Source organism: Mangifera indica, chromosome 5, assembly GCF_011075055.1.
Source record: "Mangifera indica cultivar Alphonso chromosome 5, CATAS_Mindica_2.1, whole genome shotgun sequence".
Classification (NCBI taxonomy): domain Eukaryota; kingdom Viridiplantae; phylum Streptophyta; class Magnoliopsida; order Sapindales; family Anacardiaceae; genus Mangifera; species Mangifera indica.
In genome coordinates this window covers 17,311,396-17,334,004 of record NC_058141.1, presented here as the reverse complement: position 1 = coordinate 17,334,004, position 22,609 = coordinate 17,311,396, and the positions used below count along the sequence as shown (strand labels likewise).

At 34.8% G+C, this 22,609-nt stretch overlaps 3 protein-coding genes across 8 annotated transcripts; 2 read left to right on the top strand and 1 right to left on the bottom strand.

Annotated features, from left to right (window-relative positions):
• Positions 1-741: 741 nt before the first annotated feature.
• Positions 742-15,494, top strand: LOC123216497 (bromodomain and WD repeat-containing protein 1). Of its 4 annotated transcripts, XM_044636917.1 has the most exons (26): positions 742-1,042; positions 2,467-2,522; positions 4,205-4,574; positions 5,055-5,209; positions 5,573-5,812; positions 6,568-6,677; positions 6,778-6,855; positions 6,938-7,044; positions 7,324-7,418; positions 7,513-7,643; positions 7,765-7,868; positions 7,948-8,025; positions 8,145-8,223; positions 8,417-8,585; positions 9,243-9,313; positions 9,700-9,780; positions 9,866-9,936; positions 10,730-10,826; positions 10,924-10,983; positions 11,272-11,326; positions 11,408-11,808; positions 11,883-12,730; positions 12,811-13,753; positions 13,864-14,430; positions 14,575-14,633; positions 15,083-15,494. In XM_044636917.1, exons 3-26 carry the CDS (start codon positions 4,219-4,221, stop codon positions 15,276-15,278), a joined length of 5,151 nt encoding a protein of 1,716 aa, XP_044492852.1. In that variant the 5' UTR covers positions 742-1,042; positions 2,467-2,522; positions 4,205-4,218; the 3' UTR covers positions 15,279-15,494. The 4 variants fall into 4 exon arrangements, with proteins under 4 accessions (XP_044492852.1, XP_044492850.1, XP_044492851.1 ...); XM_044636915.1 differs by lacking the exon at positions 2,467-2,522; XM_044636916.1 differs by lacking the exon at positions 2,467-2,522 and having other exon boundaries at positions 4,193-4,574.
• Positions 15,495-16,827: 1,333 nt separating this feature from the next.
• On the top strand, positions 16,828-18,972 carry LOC123216701. Of its 3 annotated transcripts, none has more exons than XR_006502272.1 (4): positions 16,828-16,993; positions 17,389-18,029; positions 18,576-18,807; positions 18,958-18,972. XR_006502272.1 is itself a non-coding variant. In XM_044637216.1 (2 exons), the coding sequence occupies exons 1-2, from the start codon at positions 17,074-17,076 to the stop codon at positions 17,671-17,673; spliced, it is 342 nt and encodes a 113-aa protein (XP_044493151.1). In that variant the 5' UTR covers positions 17,009-17,073; the 3' UTR covers positions 17,674-17,830. The 3 variants fall into 3 exon arrangements, 1 of the variants encoding a protein (XP_044493151.1); XR_006502273.1 differs by having other exon boundaries at positions 16,836-16,993; positions 17,392-18,029; XM_044637216.1 differs by lacking the exons at positions 16,828-16,993; positions 18,576-18,807; positions 18,958-18,972 and adding an exon at positions 17,009-17,133 and having other exon boundaries at positions 17,392-17,830.
• Positions 17,926-22,296, bottom strand: LOC123216700 (histidine kinase CKI1). The gene is made up of 7 exons (XM_044637215.1): positions 22,237-22,296; positions 21,762-22,001; positions 21,054-21,680; positions 20,559-20,934; positions 19,899-20,464; positions 18,569-19,804; positions 17,926-18,353 (listed from the first exon to the last, which is right to left on the bottom strand). Exons 1-7 carry the CDS (start codon positions 22,294-22,296, stop codon positions 18,135-18,137), a joined length of 3,324 nt encoding a protein of 1,107 aa, XP_044493150.1. The 3' UTR covers positions 17,926-18,134.
• Positions 22,297-22,609: the final 313 nt, after the last annotated feature.

The window sequence follows — 22,609 nt, the reverse complement described above, 5'->3', positions numbered from 1 at the left end:
TTATATTTTTTTAATTTAAAAATCTAATTTTTTTTCTTACTAAAAGTTTAAAAAGTAGTAATTTTATTTATAGGATTTTGAAATCATCTTTGGAGATGGCAAAAGCATGTTCGTCCACCCATCATGGCTATCTTTCTCTATCAACTTGTATTTACCTATCAATGAAAGTGATTAATTTTGATAAAGATAAAATCATTTTTACCAAACAATATCACTATTGTTGATGGGTGAGAATAAGTTAGCAAAAGGAGATAAGTCAGAAGGCAATATGGTTGGAGACAACAAACTTTGTCATTTTCGACAATGGTTCAAAATCTTAACGGTGAAATTACTATTTTTTAAATTTTATATAAAAAATGATTAAATTTTTAAAATAAAAAAAAATTTTTTTTTAATTTTTTTAATAAATATAATTTTATCTTTAATATTAATTAAGTTTTTAAATAAAATTTTATTTATACATAAGAGTTTAAATTTTAAAAAATTAGAAAAAATAAACTCCAACATTGTGTGGAATGAACCTTTTGACCTTTCTTGAATAAATACGCTGCTTTCTCCCCATAATTAATTACTTAATATAATCACCAGTTAAAAATACGGACGTGAAAATACGAGTCAGCAAAATGGCAGAAAGACGAAAATACCCTCGTCTGTGGCATTGCGGGCCCCCCTTCTTCAAAACCTGAAAGAGCTCAGGTTACACAAAATATCGTAATACTATGTCTTTTGTTTATTTTTCCCTAAAATATTTATTCTCAGAGACCTTATTTATTAAATCCCTCCAATTCTTTCGTTTCATAATTTCTCCCTTCTGCTCTATACAGGAAAACTGACTTGAATCTTCCATCGAATACTAACAAACCCAAGAATCAAAATGTGACGAAGCCACGTCTATTAACTTTTCCTTAATCTTCAGCTCCTCAAATTAACTTTTAATTTTATTTCGTTTTCCCTAAATTTGTATTTCCATAAGTGATTAACCTCACAATCGTAGCGTTGCTTCAAGAGTTATATTCTTCATATATAATCGACTGTATCTGAGGTAATAAGCTCTCTTCTTTTTTAAAATAATTAATGTATTCTAGTTAATATTTTATTCTGCGCTTTTGCATTTCTCTTGTTTAGATCTTGATTTGTTTAATGTATTTTCTGTGTGGAGATTGCTTCGAAATTTGATGTTAATGTGTTGGCAGTAATAGACTGCATGGTGGCTTTATTAAGTTTGAATCCTTCTTTGAGAAACTTAGTGGCTCGTATCTGGAATTACCTTAAAAAATTTACAACGAAACCCTTGTATCTTTAGGTCCGGAGTAGGACAGCAGCTAATACTTCTTTAATAATAACTAAGTAATTGTTCGATTACTACATATCTTGATGCAGCTGACTGGATTCCTCTGTTTTCACTTGTAAGGCATGTGTGGGAGTGCTTTTTGTATGAGGAGCACCTTTTTTTTTTTTTTTTTGAAGGAACACTTCCGTTGATATATTTGCAGAAAGTTGTTTTAAATGCTTTTGACCAAAAATATATTCTACGTGAACTCTTTTAAACACATCCCTAATAAGATTTATATTGAAGGCTTATATGGTATTCTGGCTTTTATAGCCAGTTTTGATGAATGGAATCGATCAAAAGAAGTTGAAGAAAGGAAGAAAATGGTGTAATACACACAGATATAATTAGGGATTTATGGTTTTTATCCACATTCGAAAAAGAAAATTACTGGATGATTCCCCTGATGTCTTCCACCTTAACCACTAGCAATTGATGACACCTCCGTCTTTTCCATTCACTTTACCCGACAGTTGTAAGATTTATTGTTGATAACCTGAAGTTACCTGGTAAGTCTGTGGAAGGTTGAGACGTCAAGAATACATCACAAATAAACGTGAATATATTGGAGTTATGGAATGTATGTGCCATTTTTTAAATTAAAAAATTGAAATGTTCTAGTCAATAGTTTTTTTTCAAATGTGGATAAAAACCATAAATCCCTAAAACTTAAATGTGTGTATTACATCATTTTCTTTACATTTCTTTAACTTCTTTTGATCGATCCCATTCATCAAAACTGGCTATAATAGTCGGAATACTATATAAGCCTTCAATATAAATCTTTTTAAAATAATTAATATATTCTAGTCAATATTTTTTTTCTGTGCTTTTGCATTTCTCTTGGTTAGATCTTGATTTGTTTAATGTGTTTTATGTGTGGAGACTGCTTTGAAATTTGATGTTTATGTATTGGCATTAATAGACTGCATGGTGGCTTTATTAAATTTGAATGCTTATTTGAGAAACTTGGTGGCTCATATCTGGTATTACTGTAAAAATTTACCATGAGACCCTTATATCTTTAAGTCCAGACTAGGAAAGCAGCTAATACTTATTTAATAATAACTGCATAGTTGTTCGATTACTACATATCTTGATGCAGCTGACTGGAATTCTCTGTTTTCACTTTTAAGGCATGTGTGGGGGTGCTTTTTGTATGAGGAGAACCAAAAGTTTTTTTTTTTTGAAGGTACACTTCGATTGATATATTTGCAGAAAGTTGTTTTAAGTGCTTTTGACCAAAAGTATTTTCTACACAAACTCTTTTAAACATATCCCTTATGAGATTTATATTGAAGTTTTGTATGGTATTCTGACTTTTCTAGCCAGTTTTGATGAATGGGTTCGATCAAAAGAAGTTAGGAAAAGGAAGAAAATGATGTAATACACACAGATTTAATTAGGGATTTATGGTTTTTGTCAACATTCGAAAAAGAAAATTACTGGATGATTTCCCCTGAAGTCTTCGACCCTAAGCTTTGGCAATTGATGACACCTCCCTCTTTTCCATTCACTCTACTCAACAGTTGTAAGATTTATTATCAATAACCTGAAGTTACCTGGTAAGTTTGTGGAAGGTCGAGTCGGCAAGAATACCTCACAAATAAATGTAAATATATTGGAGTTATAGAATGTATGTGCCATTTTTTAAATTAAAAAATTGAAATGTTCTAGTTAATATATTTTTTTCAAATGTGGATAACAACCATAAATCCCTAAAACTTAAATCTGTGTGTATTACATCATTTTCTTTACATTTCTTTAGCTTCTTTTGATCGATCCCATTCATCAACACTGGCTATAATAGTCAAAATACCATATAAGCCTTCAATATAAATCTTTTTGAAATAATTAATATATTCTAGTCAATATATTTTTTTCAGCGCTTTTGCATTTCTCTTGTTTAGATCTTGATTTGTTTAATGTGTTTTCTGTGTGGAGATTGCTTTGAAATTTGATGTTTATGTTTTGGCGATAATAGACTGCATGGTGGCCTTATTAAATTTGAATGCTTATTTGAGAAACTTGGTGACTCATATCTGGTATTACCATAAAAATTTACAATGAAACCCTTATATCTTTAAGTCCAGACTAGGAAAGCAGCTAATACTTCCTTAATAATAACTATGTAGTTGTTCGATTACTACATATCTTGATGCAGCTGACTGGATTCCTCTGTTTTCACTTTTAAGGCATGTGTGGGGGTGCTTTTTGTATGAGGAGCACCAAACGTTTTTTTTTTTTTAAGGAACACTTCGATTGATATATTTGCAGAAAGCTGTTTTTAAATGCTTTTGACCAAAAGTATTTTCTACACGAACTCTTTTAAACAGAACCCTAATAAGATTTATATTGAAGGCTTTTATGGTATTCTGACTATTGTCGCCAGTTTTGATGAATGGGATCGATCAAAAGAAGTTAAAGAAAATGATGTAATAAACAGGTTTAAGTTTTAGGGATCTATGGTTTTAATCCACATTTGAAAAAGAAAATTACTGGATGATTGCCCCTGAAGTCTTCAACCCTAATCATTGGCAATTGATGACACCTCCCTCTTCTTCATTCACTCTACCCAACAGTTGTAAGAAGTTACTTTGTAAGTTTGTGGAAGATCGAGACTTCAAGAATACATCACAAATAAACGTGAATATATTGGAGTTATAGAATGTATGTGCCTTTTTTAATAAAAAAATTGAAATGTTTTGTAATTTTCTTTTTATTCCTTCTATGATTGTCTCAAACTTTAATCATTACTTATGACTATGAAATTTCATTGTCTGTTTTTGTACATTGTGTTTGCTACTGTTTTAGGCCTTGTGGTATACAATTGATTCTCAGCCATTATGAAACTTTTGTAAGATATTGTCTCAGGCTGTGCCAAAGGTATGGACTATTGGAAGCATGCATCTTTTGCTGGAGTTTCCCCTCTTAGTAAAGCACCTTTGAATTTTTCGAACACAGCACAGAAGATGGCTCAGTCAGATAAACAAGATAGAGTCACTACTCAGGCTGTTGAGACTGAAGTAGCTATGGACTTTAGAGAAGTTTACTTTCTGATCATGCATTTTCTATCGTCTGGGCCATGCCAGAAGACTTTGGGACAATTCTGGAATGAGCTTCTGGAGCATCAGCTTCTACCTAGAAGATATCATGCTTGGTTTTCAAGGAGTGGAGGACATAGCGGGAATGATAATGACGATGGCATCTCTTTTCCTTTAAGTTATAGTAAATTAGTGGAGAGGTATAAATGGTTCTTCTTCTTTTCTTGTTAATTCATATATCAAGTTTGGCAAGTTATGGTAGTATTTGCTTTTCCATTTTCATTTTTCGGATTCTCCATTTTCACTGAATCTTTCTAGTACTTTGTAAATGATTTACTAAATGGAAGTGGAACAATGTATGTTAACTTTCCAAATTTTTGAATATCCTTTTGTCTAAAAGAATCCAGCACTCTAAAGAACTGAATTTTTCTCCATCAAGAGTTATACTGATTATTTACTTACTCACAACGGGTCTTCATATTCAGGCTTGATGAGTAACTTGTCATGTCTTGCTTTTGCGATTTATACTAGTGAGCTTGAAGTGATATCCTTGTTATTTTATACTCTGGTTCAGGCGCAACAATAGTTTTTTTCTTTTCTTCATCATTGGATCTTTATCCTGTTCTTTCAAATTGAATGCAATATGCAATTTATTGATTTTTCATTTGTATAATCTTCAGGTATTCTCATATAGAAAAGGATCACTTGGTAAAGCTTCTAAGGCAGCTGATATCATATAAAGCCTCTCCTTTGAATGGCAGGATTGGAGGAAATGCCCCAAATGCTGCTGATGTTCCTACATTATTGGGATCTGGTTCCTTTTCACTTCTAGAACGTATGTTTTATGTCATAGTAATTTGCTTCAGTCTGTTGAGATAATTTATCTAAATGATAGCTTTTCTGCCTGCCTCCAAAGTGTTGGTTTAGTCTATTCCTTTTTTTGTGCTTTCAGGGATTAGCATTTTTTATATGCAACAGTTGAAGTATTAATTCCTTCTTTCAATGTCTCTTACGTGGGATCTTTACTTTCTTTGTGCTTTTTTACTGTTTGTTTGAGCTGTTTAATAGTTAGAAAATGATGTAAAAGTATTAAAATCCTTCCTGTTTGTTAGGAAAATGTCTTGTCTTGCTTTTTGTGCTTATATGGGCGTTGCCTAATCTATTTTGTGGTCTGAATACACTTGCCTTGCTGTTGCAGGTGATGAAAATATGGAATATAAGCAAGTTAATCCTCTGCCAGCTTACCTACGTTGGCCCCATATGCAGGCTGACCAGGTTCGGGGTCTAAGTTTAAGGGAAATTGGGGGTGGTTTCCCAAAGCACCATCGTGCTCCGTCAAGTCGCTCTGCATGTTATGCTATTGCTAAACCATCAACCATGGTGCAAAAGATGCAAAATATGAAGAAGCTTAGGGGTCACCGGGATGCTGTCTATTGTGGTGTGCCTTTTTATCTTAGATTTCGTAATTTGGAGCTTTCTGTACTTCATTGTTTCAATTGACACTCATTTAGTGTACTGTATTTTGAAGAATATAATTTGAGAAATGGCTAATCACCTGTGACTTTGATGTGGCTTTTCTTACATTAAACTTTATGCTTGGTCAAAAAAGAAAAAGAAAGAAGTGGCAACAAAAAAATTTATTTGGTAGGGTCTCTTTATAAGTTTGACATTTTGATAGGGTGCAAAAGTAATGTGTATCGTGAACCTTTCTCCATCTTCATTTTCTGTAACAGACAGTCTTTCTTGAAGCTTTTATAAAATCTGAGTGAAGTTTGGCCTCCTTTTGTGTTATCTTGTAATGTCAGTTATTAAACCCAATTATTGGTGATGAAATAAGGAAGTTGGAGAGGAAGTTAAATATGATAGTATATGCAGTTGGTATTCTCCAGTATGGTAGCAATAATCACTGATTTCAATTGTATATTTTGTTTGCTTAAACTTTTATCCTTCAGAATAAATTAGGTGATATCTTTATTTGCAATTTAATTAAGGACTTTGTTACAGTATTGCTAAATGAATATAGTGATTGTAATTCTCTGAACTTTTTATGACTCTCTTTGGACCCTTTCACTTAGTTATTTATTTCCATAGAATACTACCATTATGTTTCTTCTTACCCTTTTCTTCTATTACTGTTTTATAACAAAGATGATGGTTAAACATTTTAAAAGTATTATTGCTTGTATCTTGTAGCCATATTTGATCGCTCTGGAAGATATGTTATTACTGGCTCAGATGACCGTCTTGTCAAAATTTGGTCAATGGAAACTGCATTCTGCTTGGCCAGCTGTCGTGGACATGAAGTGAGCTCAGATTTCTTATTTTATACATGAACCTGCTATATATCAATGTAGACTTTAAACTTTGTTTACTTAAACAACTTTTCCGATTCATGGACCACAGGGTGACATAACGGACTTGGCTGTGAGTTCAAATAATGCTTTGGTGGCATCAGCTTCAAATGATTTTGTTATTCGAGTTGTAAGAATATGCTACCCAACCTTTAGGTAGATTCTGATTTGTATTCTTTGAAAACTTTATAGTTAGTTTTGGACTGTTGCAGTGGCGGTTGCCAGATGGGTTACCAATTTCAGTTTTGCGGGGACATACAGGAGCTGTTACTGCCATTGCATTTAGTCCAAGGCCTAGTGCTATATATCAACTTTTATCGTGAGTTCTTTGCTATAGTATTGTATCCTGTTTTTTCTCCAATTCAGTTTCTGAGTTGATATTTTGTGGAAGACATTAATAAAAATTTGATTTCATATATGCATTGCGTTTAGAAACCATTCCGTTCATGCTCCTTTTGACCATTGTGAAGCATTCTCTACAAATAGTGCTATGGACCTGGGGGTGCACAATTATTGTAACCTCACCTTCCTGGCATGTGACAGCCATGATTTATTGATGTTCCTTTGGCATTGTTGGTGCCACTGCTGATATCTGTAGGTCATCAGATGATGGAACTTGTCGAATCTGGGATGCTCGATATTCCCATTGTAGTCCACGAACATACGTGCCTAAGCCTTCCGATGCCGTTTCTGGTTAGATAGATATATGTATATATATTTTGTTATTTTGAAATTGTTGATTTTAGTGTGAGTGAGATGAAAATACTCTGAGCTGAGTTCTGTTCAGGTAAAAGCAATGCTCCATCTAGTAATGGTCCCTCATCAAGTAGTATTCCACAAAGTCACCAGATACTATGCTGTGCTTATAATGCCAATGGAACTGTTTTTGTGACGGGTAGCTCTGACACTTTTGCAAGGGTGTGTTGACCTGTGAATTCTCTCAATCTTGTACTTTTTGTTCGTGTTTTGTTTCAACTTTTTTGGTTACCATTTCTATAAATTTAGTTGGATATTGTCATTGAAAAATAGATATATGCAGGTCTGGAGTGCCTGTAAATCAAACACAGATGAATTGGAACAACCAATCCATGAGTTGGATGTCTTGTCTGGGCATGAAAATGATGTCAACTATGTCCAATTTAGGTTAGTGTGTCCTTATTTGTATATGATTTTTTTTTTTTAACATTGAATCTCATTTCTTCTTGGTTGTTTCCATCTGTAGTGGCTGTGCTGTGGCTTCAAGATCTTCAATTTCTGATGCTTTGAAGGAGGAGAATGTTCCAAAATTTAAGAACTCCTGGTCTGTCATTATCTTCTTCTCAAACTATTTATGGAACATTTTATCTTGTTTCTGGGTTTAATCAAGAAGCAGCCATTTCTCCTCTAAACCTTTGTTCCTTAAAATCTCAACGTTCTTAGGTTCTGTCATGATAACATTGTTACCTGTTCTCGTGATGGTAGTGCAATTATTTGGATACCAAGATCACGTAGATCCCATGTAAGTTCTTTTCAACAATTTCAAAATCTGTCTGGGGTTTATATGCAAACATATTTCTTTTTTCCATATTAAAATTCTTTTCCAGTGTTGAAAGACCCACTTTTACGGAGATCTGTGAGAATAGCAACTGATTTTTTTCCTGAAACAAAACCAATATGGATTTTCTATCAATTATAATCGTTCAAGTCTTCAGGGAAAAGTTGGACGTTGGACTCGTGCATATCATTTGAAAGTTCCAGCCCCTCCACTACCTCCTCAACCTCCTCGAGGAGGCCCTCGTCAAAGACTTCTTCCAACTCCTCGGGGTGTTAACATGATTGTGTGGAGCTTGGATAATCGCTTTGTTCTTGCAGCTATCATGGGTAAAATTATTGTCATGAGTTCTGCATTGAAGAATTATTTTTTCAGCATCCTATTTACTTGTGTTTCAATAAAGTAAAAGTCTCTGTTATATGAGCTGATTATGAATTACTCCTGACATTATGGTTTATCTAGTGACACATCTTCAAAGTATCATATTCCACCTTATTTGTTCTTTCATCAAGCAACATCAGTTTTTGCCTCAAGCATATATTTGCTCTCCAATTGAGCAGATCACTTTAGTTGATTTGTTTCAATGGGGAACCGCCTAAGTTTTACGTGTTATATTTAATAAATCAGTATTAATACTAGGAAATTGAAAGAACTTGTTCTGTTCTCAGTGTCAAATTCATGTTAATTGTTGCTTGATAGTAGGTCTGGCTCTCGTTTCTTTGCAAAAAATATCGAAATATATGAAACATAAAATTAGTAATTCTTTGTAACGAAAATACTCAAATCTTTCTTTTCAGTTTGTAAATGTGATTTCTGCTAGCTTATTGCTTCATGACTTTTTGAAAGCTCTGGGATGATGTTTTTAAGGATTTTTTCATTCATGTGGTAGTGTGGTGTTTCATAGCTGCATTTAAGAACTTGCTTAGTTGTTAGAACTGGTATTTGTTTATTTGTCTTGGTTGCTAAAAATGTTTCTTGTAATGCAGATTGCCGAATATGTGTATGGAACGCTGTTGATGGTAGCTTGGTACATTCTTTGACTGGTCATAATGCATCTGTAAGTAGTTGATAATTTATTACCGCTGATGGGTTTGTCAATATCTTATCTTTGTTTTTATTTTGGCTTGATAAAACCATTCTTAAAGAGGAGATTTTTCTATATGAGGCTAGGATTTAATCCTCATTAAAGTTTGCTAATTTTCTTTCAAAGTTCAGTTTCTTCTTTGCCTATTTTATTGATCTGCAGAAGTCCTCAGGAAATTCATTCAAATGGGTTTTTATTTGGTACCCTTGATATAGTGTCCAGATTGAATTTGAACTGTTAGTTTATCTTGGTGTTGTGGCACGTTATCTGCTCAGTCAGATTAATTGTCTTCAGAATTTTAATTTGTTAAATTTATTTTGCTTCAGTGGCTCACTCCTTTATTCTTGAACTCTTGGCAGTCTTTTGTCTTGGATGTTCATCCTTTTAACCCTAGGATTGCCATGAGTGCTGGGTATGATGGCAGAACAATAGTTTGGGATGTAAGTTTCTAATTCTTAAAGCTCCCCTTGCTATTGTGTTTAATTTATTTCATTGTATTGAATTTCTTGGCATATCCCTTTCTAGATATGGGAGGGCACACCTATAAGGACATATGAAATAGGACGTTTCAAGTTGGTTGACGGGAAGTTTTCTCCGTAAGTGAACTACAGAAATTATTCTTTTTCCCCTTCTCTTGCTTTATTGAATAGACAGTCTACTCTTGTTGGCTATTATTGGAAATTCATGTATTGATTTATGTTTTATAGCCATCATTGCCCAACATTTTCGTACCTTTATAGAATGGTTAATGTTGATTTCTTCATAAAATTTGGGAATCCTTATACACATACTTACTCATCTCTTGTGATTGATATGTGTTCTTCTTGATGAACTCAAAGATGTTTTTTGTCATTTCTCAGTATCTAGAACCAATCAAAATGGCCGCTTTTACCCTTCTGTTTCTCCAGTCCAGTTCATTATCCTAATAGCAGCTACACATTATGAACAAATGATGTCATTGCCTCAATAGATAAAGTTTTAAGGCCTATTTGAATGAAGTCTTAGCTTAACAGTCTCTTTTTTTTTTGGGTTGACTGCTTTCGGATGGTTTTAAAATTGCCAAGTGGCTTCTGACTTGCTTGAGTTTGGATAGGCTTGAACTTTATTTAGTCATTGATCTTTAAGATCATTTGTGGGTAATAACCTTTTAATGTAATGATTGAAATTTCTGATCCCAGGGAGTGGTCTAAATCTCATCTTTTGTGCCTCTTGTTTTTCTCACATTTTATTAAGGTGGTGTCTTGGGTAGTTACTGAACCTTTTGATTATGATTTAGTGATGATGAACTTATTTTTATAAGCAATTTTTTATGATTGCTAGATTTTAATAACTCTCACTGTTTAAATTATAGCAATGTTTTTTGACGAGATGCATTTTCTTTGTGCATAGGGATGGGACATCAATTGTACTTTCAGATGATGTTGGCCAGATATATCTGCTAAATACTGGTCAGGGTGAGTCTCAAAAGGATGCCAAATATGATCAGGTACCATAAATATCTCTATTGTCTTCTTCCATTGCTTTTCAATTTTTTAGCAAGTTATATTGCAATTACTTTATGATGGCTGTAACTTTTCTGGCAGTTCTTCCTTGGTGATTATAGACCCCTTATTCGAGATAGTCTTGGAAATGTTCTTGATCAGGTTATTTACCAACTCTTTATCACATTATTGTATGGTAAATTCAATTCATTGCTGGTGTATCAATGATTATGGTTGCCTTAGATTTATTTGTATCACTTTTGTGAATTGCTAAGTTCTCAATTTTATCTAAGTATTGCCATGCTCATACAGGTCTGTTGGATTAACTTTTATTGAAGTGACTTGAGGATATTGTAACACTAGCTTATTTCAGTGATGCCTGTACATCAAAGGAAGCTGATTCCTCATCAAATAACGTTTTAATGGCTCACATTTCATGGCTATTTGCAGGAGACACAGCTTGCTCCACATAGAAGAAACATTCAAGATCCTCTTTGTGATTCAAGTACATTTATGTTTCTTTTGGTGTGGATAATTTTTTGTTATTATGAGACAACACTCACCTCATTTTTGGTGGGGGTTTCAGGTATGATTCCATATCAAGAACCTTACCAGAGTATGTACCAGCAACGTCGACTTGGTGCTCTGGGTGTTGAGTGGCGACCTTCATCCATAAAATTAGCTGTTGGACCAGATTTTAGTTTAGGCCAAGAATATGCAATGCCTCCCTTGGAAGATTTGGAGAGAATGATGGAGCCAGTACCTGAGTTCATAGATCCTCTCTACTGGGAACCAGAAATTGACATAGTAAGTGATGACACTGATTCAGAGTACAATATTGCAGAGGAATGTTCCAGTGAAGGTGAGCAAGGAAGTTTGTGTTCCAATTCATCTAGTCTTCCAGAGTGTAGTGCAGAAGATAGTGAGGTTGAATGCGATCAGCTAGACAGATTTCGCAGATCAAGAAGAAGAAAACACAAGAATGAAGTAAGTGGTCTTTGACTTACGCTCGTTGCATTCTCTCTTGCTTCTATATGTGACTAGTTGTTTCTGCTTTTCAGGCTGAGTTAAAGACTGCATCTGGCAGGCGTGTCAAAAAGAGGGATTTGGATGAGCGTGATGGACCTGTTTCTGGGAGTAACAAGGCTAAGAAATCAAAAAGTAGCCAGAAAGCTTTAAAGAGAAAGTCCTCTAAAACAAAGACAATGCGACCTCAGCGAGTTGCTGCACGCAATGCCCGAAGTATGTTCTCTAGAATTTCTGGAACTTCAAGTGGTGAAGACGATTCAGATACAGAATATGAATCGTCAAACAGTGATTTAGTGCTGCAAGATTCACACATTCAAAGTGAAGAAGCTGATAGAAAGTTGCAGATCATGCGACAGCAACGGAAGAAGGAGAAAGAGCAAACAATTGTGGAGTCTGCATATATATCCAAGTCATTTGAAGTCCCTGAACCTCAGTCAAATAATGGGAACCGCAAGAGATTGGTCTTGAAATTTTCTTTACGGGACTCTAAGAAGCCTTTGCCTTCTGAAAGTACCAGCGTAACCGGTGAGAATCAGGTGAAGTTTGTGCATCCATCATCAAGACCTTCTGAAGAAATTACTGAAGATGGAAAAATTGGTACAAGCACGAAAGATCTTCTGTCAACTTCCGCAGGTGGGATTGATGCTGAGATGTCCCCAAGTCTCAAGAGAATTGATTTTACCAATGAAATGAAAGGTGAAAAGCATGATTATCATCTGGGAAATTCTCCAGGTGATGAGCAGAACAAAATCAGGTGGGGAGAGGTGAAGATCCGCACATCCAAACGTTTAACTCTGGGAGTAGTGATGCCAATTGATACATCCAATGGACTTGATGCAGAGTTTGATGGCTGTAAGAAGAGCAGAAGTGATATTGATGGGTATGTTAAACTTTGAGAAATATTGGAAATTTTCACCTTATTCAGAAACTCAAAGATATGGAATGTATGTTGTTTTGCAGGTATGAGGAAAAAATTGGAAGTGATGCTTTGCTGAATCTGGATAGTATGAGAAATGAAGAGATTGCTGCTGGCAAGGATGATAAAGAATCTTCGTCATTTGACTCTTTACCCCAGGTTGATCACCCACAGAAAGTTGATGCTTTTACAGCTTCTTATATTGGAGATGGCACAAACTCTCCTAATGAACTCAAAGAAAATCCATCATTCAAGGTAAGAATTAAAACAAAAGGGATTTTGAGGGATCCTAAAAGTCCTTCAAAACAAAAAATCATCACTGCAGTTGAGGACCTGCCTAGTGCTGAAGGTGATTTGATATCTGAAAGTCCCTTTTGCATGGAGCAGAATCCAGCTTCTGGAGTACCACCAGAGGGTAAAGGTTCTGGTACATCAAGTTCTGACCAGTTACCGGGTACAAATTTGAAGTTTAAGATATATGATGGGAGTAAGAGGGAGAGGGAAAGTTTTTATAAGCCTAGAATTGTTTCGGAGAATTTTGATGGTGGTATTGAAGAAAATATTTCAGATGCCATACACTATAATGATTCAAGAAATGATTTTGCAAAACTGACAACTGATTCATCACACAGAACAAGATCCATGAGGACAAAGGCAACTCCACAGGAGCAAAGTTCTGTTAACCATAATGTGAGATTCAGATTTGGGCATGAATTGGTTGGGACATCAAAATTTGTAGGAAACTCCTCCATGGAAGCAGGTGATGATTTTGTAGCTGGAGAATCGATGCCGACTTCAAATGTGACATTGAGATTAAGGTCTAGTAAAAACAAGAAGGGTGAACTTTTTGATGAAAGTCCACAACTGTCGTCTGAAATAAAGTCAAAATTCCCTATTAGAAAATTGTCATGGTTGATGTTGTCAGAGCATGAGGTGAGTTATCGGTACATCCCTCAGCTAGGCGATGATGTTGTATATTTGAGACAGGTGATTCTTATTTTCTTGGTAAATTTGTGTTACCTTATAAGCGTCCAATCTGAGTTGTCTCTGATTTTGCTAATTCCACAATTATGCAATTGGTCTTCTGTTATTTTCAGGGCCATCAAGAATTTACTGAATCAACTGGCTCACGTGAAGCAGGTCCTTGGAAGTCAATTAAGGGATACATACGTGCAGTGGAACTTTGCAAGGTTGAAAACCTTGTCTATGCTACATTTCCTGGTTCTGGAGAATGCTGCTGCAAACTCACCCTTAAATTTGTTGATCCTTCATCTGCTGTGTTTGGTAAAACATTCAAGTTGACCCTGCCGGAATTGATAGATTTTCCTGATTTTGTTGTTGAGAAAACACGGTATGATGCTGCTGTCAGCAGAAATTGGACGGTAAGGGATAAATGCAGTGTTTGGTGGAGAAATGCAAATGGGGATGGTGGTACTTGGTGGAAAGGTAGAATTGTTTCTTCACAGGCCAAATCTGATGATTTCCCTCATAGTCCATGGGAAACATATGTGATTCAGTACAAGACTGGAGATAACCATCGGCACAGTCCTTGGGAACTGCATGAGCCTAAGATTCCATGGCAACATCCTCAAATTGATTTTGACAGTAGAGATAAGCTGCTATCGTCTTTTTCTAAATTAGAGCAGTCAGTGAACAGAAATCAGGTTCATTTCTATTCACCATGTCTCTCGTTCTGTTCAACTATCTAAGAAAGTTGTATTAGGATATTCAATTGTCACGAAAGAGGGAGAATAGAGGTTTTCCTGAAGAATTCTGATAGATTTTTTTTTTTTTTCTAATTGTTGCAGGATTACTATGGTATTCAGAGATTGAATGAAGCTGCTCAGAAGTTAGATTTCTTGAACAGGTATCTTTTATTGTCTCTGCATGCCACTGACCATCACCATCACCCTTGTCTGTCTCTCTCTTTCTCTTCCCTGGTTGCATGCTGATATTGAACTTGGAAAATTGTAAGTACTCTAAAATTCCAGGAAAGCTGGTGTAAAAGGAAAGGGGATCTCAGCTTCTTTTTTATGGTGGGTGTACAAGAATGACTTGTGATGCCAGAAAAATTCAACCGGTGATTAAAAAGTGCTGATATGGGTAGAAATTGAGAATATTAGTCAGTCTCATTGTTCTACTGCAATATTAACTAAATTTCAATCACCCTTTGATAAAAAACAGATATTTTATCTTCATATCTTGGCTTATAGTTATACATCTTGTATTGTAACTTGAGGGCTTTCTCAAAAAGTATGAAGTTCTATGTCTCAATAAATGTGAGATTTCATCTTTGATGTTGTGGAAATCTTGCAGGTTTCCGGTGCCATTATATCCTGAAGTGATCCGATTGAGATTAGAGAACAACTATTATCGGAACTTAGAAGCTGTGAAAGATGACATTAAGGTCATGCTGTCAAATGCTGAATCTTATTTTGTGAAAAATGCTGGGTTATTAGCCAAGATAGACCGCCTATCCAATTGGTTTTCAAGGACACTGTCAAAATTGTAGAAAGTTGTAACATAAAATATATTTTAGTGTTAGTTTTTGCTTTATTTATTTCATCCAGCCAATTTTGTACGTTTTACCCTTTAGGTGGTCGTGAAATGAGGAATGAGATTTGTCTGAGAGAGGTTATTGAAATTACATGTACCCATCCCTGCAATTTTGATGTTCAAACCCATCTTTGGTGTTGGCAGAGAAGAAGATTGACCTGTTTTGATTTTATGGTAAACCCTCAGGGGGCGTTTGATTTAGGTAATGTTTGATTACTAAAATAGAAAGATTACCTTGAAGATAGATTACTTAGAAGATTACTGGTATAAAATGATACTATTTTGATAAAATTTTATAGGTATAAATAATTATTGTGTTTGGTTAAAGGTAATAAAAGATTACTAATAAATTATTTTACTTAAATGCCTTTGAATATAATTATTTTTAAATATTTTTTATATTATTTATCATATTAATTAAAAATAAATTTATTTTTATCTCAAAAAATTAATAAATAATAATTTTTCTATAAAAAACTAAAGATTACCTCAGTAATCTTTAAATACCTAAGGTGAAGGTGATAATCAGATTACCACCTATATTACCTGCCACGTCAGCATTGGTAATAGAAGATTACTGTAATATTTTATTACTGACAAACCAAACAAAGAAATAAAAGATAGATTACCAAGGTAATTTTACATACCCGTAACCAAACGCACTCTCGGTACCCACCTTTTTGGGTAACGGATATTTTTATTTAAATTTGTCTGAATATATTCTTGATAACGAAAAATTGAAATTGATCTTTAAGAAATGCTTGTGTGGTTTAGTTTAATAGCAAAATAGAGCTATTAAATACATATGTAAAATATAAAATTTTACCAACAGTATTAAAAAAATATAATTTTTTTATAAATTTTAAAAATTAATAATTTTATCACTTTTTAAAGTTTTCTATCTTTTAAAGATAACATTTTTTCTCTTAAAATTTAAGAATTATTTTTCACATGCGCTCTGGTTATCGATGACAACGTTTTAACTCATTATTTTTTATTATCAAATCTTCACTTTGGTGTAAGAAGAAGCAACGAAGAAACATTTTTGTTGATACTAGAAGAATCAATGGAATAGATGAAGATTTGTTTTCGTCAATTTTTTTGGAATTAACAAAGACGTTTTCATTGTATCATCTAGAAGTTTTAGAAAAATGAATGATGGTCAATGATTCATGGGTTAAAACATTTTCTTTGTGATTGAAGAGGTTTTGAAAAATAGACTATAGATTTTGAAGAAAAAATATTATTTAAAAATTTTTTTATATAAATATAAAATTATTAATTTTTAAAACTATAAAAAAATATATAATAAATTTTGTAGCTCAGTAATGCTGGCATGCACTTCGCCTGAAAAGTAGTCTTATTAGTAGAGGTTTTGTTTTGTTGTCAATTTTCTTTGCGGTTGTGATTTGATCTCATGGCGTTAACTTGAGAAAGGTTATATCGTGTATCATATATATATATATATATATATATATATATATATGATAACTTAGAATAGAAAAGTAAAATAAAGCAATTTGCAAAATAGGAGGGTAGCATGTTAATTAAGAAAACATGTGGCCACGCAAGAGATTTTCACAAATGTCGGTTTTGTTTCAGAAAAAAATGCCGTTCATTCCATTCTAATCCGCTCCGCCGCCCTTCTGCCCATTTCCTAGAGACGAGGAGGTAAGTTCCCCTACCACTTGCTTTTTCTTTTTCATTGAAAATGAAGATTACGGCACTTCTTTTGGTTGAGAGAATTAGCAATGAAATTGTTTATCAACTATTCTCACCAAATCCATATTTTCTATATTTATACAATTTCTGTAAGTTTCCTGTGTGTGCAATCTGCAAAGTCGTTGCATATTTAATTTTTGGCTCTTTTGAAGCTATGTTTTTGCATTCAAATTAGACGGGTTATATTTTATATTGTCGATCTGATATACCTAATGCACTGATTAACATAATAATATAGTCAAGCTTCTTCTTATTATCCTGTTTAATTTAGGATGCTTATATAATTTTTGGGTTGTGATTTAATTGTCAATTTTCCTCGTGTTGTTAAACTTGTAATGGTGCAGTAGATGGAGGCTCAATTACACGGTGCAATTCCTTCTAAGCCTCGGGTTGGGGCTACACTTCGCCTGGGGTCTGAAATATATTCAGTGAATGTAGCTAATAAGGGTAGTCTTTCAGAGCAGTTGGCTTCAATGAAAGAGGAAAGCATGAACATATTCAAAGACTTCATCACCAAACACAATGTCCCAAATGATGTTCCTGATGAATTAGTTGAAATCTCTTCTGAAGATGATGCTGATGTCCCTGAGAAACCTCATGTCAAGTCCAAGAAAACAAAGTTAACTTAATACTTCTCTTATTCTGGGTTTAAACCCCAAAATTTGTATGAGAAAGTCTTTAGAAATGTCTGTAAACTTTCTGCAGCTATTTCTGTCACACTAGCTTTTTCGAATTTCACTTCCTGATGCTGCTTGCTGAATTATATTAGCTTATGATTCCCGCTGATTTTCTGCTTTATTCGTTTTAGATGTGGTTGGTAAGACAGATTTTTGTTTAATAACAATGAAGAGAATGCAGGAATTTGCCAAAATACCACGGGCTGATGCTGAACGATTTTTTTTTTTGGTATTACTTGAATCAACTTCATGGACTTAGCTGATTGTTTATTCATACAGTTGCTCATCTACCACAAATTGAAAAACAGGTATGGTATGTTGCTGCGGCTGACATTTTCAGTCAGCTATCTATACCTATACCATATGCCAATAAACAAAACTATGATGCTGCATAGGAGATACAATATATATGTTCAAGCGAATCCTTTGTTGTCAATGTATCTGATGGCTTCTATGAGATGTTCCTTAGTTAGTGGCTTGACCAAATGAACGTCCATTCCAGCCATAATTATGTCATCTGCTACTTCATCTGTACCATGAGCAGTTAGTGCAATGACTGGGATATGAACTCCATATAGCTTCTCTTCCTTGCGTATCTGTTTTGTTGCTTCTTTGCCGTCCATTTTTGGCATCTGCCAAACACAAAAATTATGAATAATACTTTAAAGGGTAATGGTTTCAATGTCTGTATCCAGAAATGCTGCAAAGTAATCATATGCATATGTATTTAATATTCATTCTTTGGATTGAACTGCAACATTCTATGTAAATCAAGTATGCTTTTTAATTTTTAAGAGAGAAAAGTAGCCTTGATACTTTAGAGTATAAGTGAAAATATAATCTTTACCTCGCAGTCCATCAATATATAATGGTAAGGAAGAATGCCAGGAGCAAGACTAGCGCAAACTTTTCGCAAAGCTTCTTCTCCATTTTCACAAGATTCAACAGTTGCACCGAGATTCTCAACAATTAGCGTGGCCAGTCTGCGTAAGAGGGGACTGTCATCAGCTACCAAGATTCTCTTCCCACTCAAGGGTTTCCCATCACTTCCTTCACCGTATTCTTCTTCTATTTCTGTCTTCCTAGGTAAGTTTCCAACATTCGATTTTTCACTGCTTAAGTTGCCCTCTTCTTGTGTCTTCATTTTTGACCTGATGTAGGAGCTCTTAGAATATGATTGACTGGGATCTCTAGAAGTCTCCCTAACCTGAAATCTACTTTGACTCACTGATCCAGCCGAGCTTCCTTGAGATAAGGTACCCCCAAATTCTGGTAGTAATTTTATTATCCTATACAACCGAGATCCATGAAAGGGTTTTGTTGTAATTTCGTCTGTTGGATCGAGCATCTCCTCTTCATCGAAATGACTGCTAGGTTTACCTAGCCAAACAACCTTGCAATAACATTGAAGGCCTCTTCTAAATTCAGTCACAACTTTGCAAAGTTCCTCGAATGGTCCAGAAGTAGCATCAATCACAAGAAGTAAGAAGGCTGGACCTTTTCGTTTTAATGAAGGTAGCTTATGATCAGTTCCTTCCATGGCACTTAGGGGCACATCTTTTGAGCTGGAACTTGAAATTTCACTCTTGGAACTAAGATCTGATTTCCCAAATGACCCATGAGGGGAATGGTTGAGCTTGGACTTTATCTTCTTTAGCGAAGATTGAAGACGCTCCCATTGATTCACAGCCAATACATTTATCCCAAGCCTTTCCATGAAAGCTTGTGAAATCCTTCTGCGTTCGTCATTTGCGATTAACAGAACAACCTGGGATCCCTCAAGCTTGGGACTAGAGCTAAGAAGAGTCAGTTTGGGGCTAGTCAATCTGGGACTAGTCAGCCTGGGACTTGGGGTTCGAATGGTCAAGCCAGGAGTAGGAGCAGAAATTTTCAACCCCATTTGATGTTCATTGTACTGTGTGCTACTCGATGCAAAGTCATCTTTCAACTCTGTATCTCCTTTGATATTATTGGCTGAAGAAGTTTTATCTCTTACAATCAGAAAAACATTGAACCTGAAGCAAGTTCCGCTTTCTCCAGGCCCTTTATCCACAATTCCTATATCTCCACCCATCAGACGAACCTGTTGCAGATTCAATTTTACGCATGAAAATTAATGTTGGTTTCAACTAAAGTTGAGTTTAAAATAATAAAGTTATGAAGAACTATCAACGTACCAGAGATTGAACAATACCAAGTCCTAAGCCTGTGCCTCCTTGCCCATCTTTGACTTGTACATAATTCTCAAACACCAATTTTTGCTTCTCTTTGGGTATTCCTTTCCCTGTATCATCTACCTCAAAAACAAATTCCATGGCATTTGGATTTTTACGTACTTCATTCACAGCCTGTGGGTCATCGTTTGCTTCTTTGTTCTTGTAAAACAATCTGGATAAGCGTTGCCACAAGCTTTTCCGATTAGAAGCTAGTATTGAGGTTTCTAAACTAGGCTCTCGAACCCAAGCTCGAACTGTTATATGCCCCTCAGAAGTAAATTTAACAGCATTGCTAAGTAAATTACTTAATACTTGTTTGAGCTTTCCCCTGTCTCCTTTAACCTGAGCAAACTTGATCGCCGAGCCGTCATAAGGATCTAACATCACATCGACCCCTTTCTTGATTCCAACAGGATGAAATAAGTCTATAACATCCTCAAGAAATTTGCTCAGATCGAAATCTTCCTCGTCAAGTTTCATCTTTCCAGCTTCAATTTTGCTTGTATCAAGAATAGAGTTCAATAGACCTGAACAAAAAAAAATCAATACTTCATTGTTAATAATAATTAAAAAAACTATTACCTAAAATCATTTACAAATTTTGATAACAATTACACTTACTTAAAAGATCCTTCGCACAGTCATCCATTTGTCTTAAATTTGTCTCCAGCTCTGAGCCAGGAGCAACTTCATCATAGGATACTCTTATCAAGCCAGCAATGCCTGCTAAGGAAGCACGAATATCATGGCTGGCACTGGCAAAGGCTGTGCTCTTATTTATGCTTTTTCTTTCTGCTTGTTGCGTCGCTTCCATTTGTTTAATGAGTTCGGCACACAAGTGCATCTCCCTTTTAGCACCTTTGACCATTACGAACACGAAACTGAACACGGAGATGACAACGCTGGTGATCACTAGAGCAAGAAGAATTAGGGCAAACTTGCTAGTTCTGTGAACAAGGCTGACCAGTCCTTTGCGTGGCACTGCGAATGCGTAAACCTGAAATCCAAATCGGGTTATAATATTGATGATATTTTATTTCATATAGATTTCAGGGAAATGTCTGAATTTTTGTTATTATTTTTTACAAGATAATTGAGGGAAAAAACCATGCTTACCGATTTTATGCCGATAATTTCAATTGGTGAACAGTAAACACTATAATCCGTTTCCCCAATTTTAATATTATGGGTGGTGGCATTATCAGACTTGCATGAATTATGTTCAACTTGACTTACTTGTTGACCAATTGGAAGCCCTTCGACCAACACATGACCATCGTTTGTAGCCATGAACAAGCTCCCACCAAAAAGATTTTTAACAACAGTGTAGTAATTAGTTATGACTTTAACTGGAAACCCCAAAGAGATAAACCCTTTATTTCCCTCCAAACTAATTGTGTTAAGATACAGAAGATTGCCGGTTTTATTCCATCCAGTTCCAAAAGAGGCATATCCATTCATATTATTTAAAGCTTCTTGCAACCAACTGGTGTTTATATTTGAGGTAGGAATTTTAATGGCTTCCCCGTAAACTCTTCCGGTACTAATGTTCACGGGTTGTGCGTACCATATGTACTGATCACTTCCCACACTCGATTGAAGAGAAGATGAAGAGTTAGAATACACCGCTAGAGTTTCATTGTTTTCCACATAGTAGGAAAAGAATAAACCATTCATTCCTATATATGAAACCTGTGAAATATTCGGAATTGTTGAAACTGCCTGAAACAATGAAGGAGCCACCTATAAGAAAACAAAGTGAGTAATCTTAGTTGTCCCTCCATCATAAATCAACCAAATCTCAAATTAAAAAGTAACGTTAACCTTAGTCTCAATCTTGGAGAAGGAAAGTTCAATTCCATTGAGAGATGAGCTTAAAACTCTGGCCAAATTCGTTGCTGTTGAATTCATTGGCTGTAGTAGTTTTGATACATTCTCAATCTCAGATTGCAATCCCAAGTGCGACTTGTCGGTCTCCAAATCGACATCCTGCTTGATATGCTGGATCATCTGGTACCAAAATGGGGCGATAATTAAACTTGGGAGTAGCAGCACCACGAATGCCTGCATTTTCATTGTCAAGAGAATCTGGTGAGCTAAATTACCATGTGAATAACGTAAACTTATTGGCAGAAAATAATTTCACCAGGGAAACAACTACACATGCTATATTTGTTCGGAATACATATGGGAATATACGTCATTCAAATACATATTTTCGACTTTTTCTAGATAGCGTATCCAACTTAAACAGTTTTCAGCGTCTAATTTATAACTTTAATTGATATTAATTACTCACCAGCAAGGTGAAGACGACAATGAGAAGAGGTCGTGCTGATATCAATGAACTCATCTTCATGGTGTCTTCAAGTTGCGATCAACGAAAAGGCTATAAATATTTTACCTGCAAACCCACCGTTAGCGGACAATAAGAACATGAAAAAAAAAAAGTACAGTGAAAATATTTTCATACGTACTGTCATAAGTGGTTCACCTCCTTCCCAATCCTCCATATTTAACAATCTTAATAACTTAATTAAAAGTTGTAAATCTTATGAACTACGATTTCCATGAGGAAAAAGTAAAATCCCCAGAACATCAAACAAAGAAAAAAAAAAATTACACTGTAGTTAGATTAATGTTAAAAAAGTGCTTTAAATAAATAAAAGTCT